We start from the raw sequence: 1,795 nt of genomic DNA on the forward strand, positions 1-1,795 counted from the left end.
ATATACACATATATATATATATATATATATATATATATATATATATATATATAGTCATGTAGCATACAAAACCTACAATTTAGTCAAGAAAATATTATTTGGGTCTCTCACATGTTAGTAACAATTGTATATGAATTAAATGGGTGTGACTATAGGACCATTGTAGCAAATGATAAAAAAAAATCATTATTTTATTAGTACTATGACCTTTTATTAAAGGTTTCCATTAGTAGAGGATGCAATGGACTAATATTATGTACTGCTGGTTTTAAGATTTCAGTCAAATCTTTGTATTTTCTTTTGCCAACACACTAAGCCCTTTGCTAAATACATATCTAACTAAATGTGTGAGCCAATGAGACTTGAATGTGCCACACATAACAATGAAGTTCCTTAGTCCAAATAATTCTGTTTCTTGTGCTGGCACAGGCAGAAGGAAATGCTGAAGAAACGTCTAGAAGAGTTCTCTGTGAGTCATCCAGATGTAAAGCACATCAGGATCCTGTTAGCTGGACCAATCAGATCAGGGAAGTCCAGTTTTATTAATTATGTCAACAACGTCTTCCGAGGACGGATCACAAGTGGAGCAATAGTTGATTCAAATATCTTCAGTTTCCCAAAAGGAGTAGGTATTATTTTCAAACTATATTGCACTTACAGCACTTAAATTAAGTTTTTCTTCTTCTTCTTCTTCTTCTTCTTTCCAAGGAAATGCATCAGTAAGTTTTCGTTTTTACAGTAACCTAAAAATCTTTAGTTGACCCAAAGTATTTGCACTATAATGATTTTGGCTAATTGTATGTGCAATGTGCATTAGTCAGAAACTACAGTATTTATGATTTTCTTTTATTGTTGTTGTTTTGTAGCTTACAACATACAGAGTCAGAGGTGCAGATTGTGATTTGCCTTTTGTCTTGACTGATACAACGGGTTTACAATCTCATATATTGGCGGGGTCTCAACCAGAAGATATCACCCAAGCCGTATTTGGACATATGAAGGAAAACTACAAAGTAATAAACCACATTAATTTGAATAATTAAACATTCAATCAATCAATCAATCAGTATGTCTTAATAAAGGATTTATATTTGTGCAATACATATGATATTTTCACATATTTTCTGTCTCTATTTTAAATCTTGGTTCAACCCAGAGGAGCCACTCAGTCACACAAGTGAAGATTACATCAGTGACCCTTCACTGTCTGATCAGGCTTTCTGCCTGGTTTACACTGTGGACGCAACTTCAATCCATATCACAGATGACCAATTTATTGACAAATTGAGGATAATCCACCAAAGCATCAGTGATATAAGTGAGACTGGTCTATGAATTATGGTTATTGTTTTTATATTTGGAGATTAAGGAGTGTTGCTGTTGCTATAACCTACACCAGTGCAGTGGTGGGATGTAACAGTAACACTACTTTTCTAAAGTGTATGCATTCATTTATTGTGCTAACTGCATAAACGTGCTTGTTCAAAATAACAGTTATTCCCCCAAAAACACATTTAGTTGTTTTCAGTTAAGTGCTAGTTTATGCAAATGTGAAAGTGAAAGTGACGTGACATGTGGCCAAGTATGGTGACCCATACTCGGAATTAGTGCTCTGCATTTACCCATCCAAAGTGCACAAACACAGCAGTGAACACACACAAACCGTGAACACACACCCGAAGCAGTGGGCAGCCATTTATGCTGCGGCGCCCGGGGAGCAGTTGGGGGTTCGGTGCCTTGCTATGCTGCGCTTAACGGGGTCTAATGTCATTTCATGCATTCTGAGTTATTTACA

At 35.7% G+C, this 1,795-nt stretch overlaps 1 protein-coding gene across 1 annotated transcript in view; it reads left to right on the forward strand.

The window, feature by feature from the left end:
* Positions 1 to 1,318, forward strand: part of LOC107727884 (interferon-induced protein 44-like) — a gene marked incomplete at its 3' end in the record, with an annotated part of 7,791 nt that extends 6,473 nt beyond the window's left edge. The window contains exons 2-4 of the mRNA XM_016537924.1: positions 430 to 625; positions 867 to 1,012; positions 1,146 to 1,318. Coding sequence (XP_016393410.1) covers positions 430 to 625; positions 867 to 1,012; positions 1,146 to 1,318 — 515 coding nt within the window. The remainder of the gene's footprint in view (positions 1 to 429; positions 626 to 866; positions 1,013 to 1,145) is intronic.
* Positions 1,319 to 1,795: the final 477 nt, after the last annotated feature.

This window comes from Sinocyclocheilus rhinocerous, unplaced genomic scaffold (assembly GCF_001515625.1).
Source record: "Sinocyclocheilus rhinocerous isolate Xijiao unplaced genomic scaffold, SAMN03320098_v1.1 scaffold1629, whole genome shotgun sequence".
Taxonomy (NCBI): Eukaryota; Metazoa; Chordata; class Actinopteri; order Cypriniformes; family Cyprinidae; genus Sinocyclocheilus; species Sinocyclocheilus rhinocerous.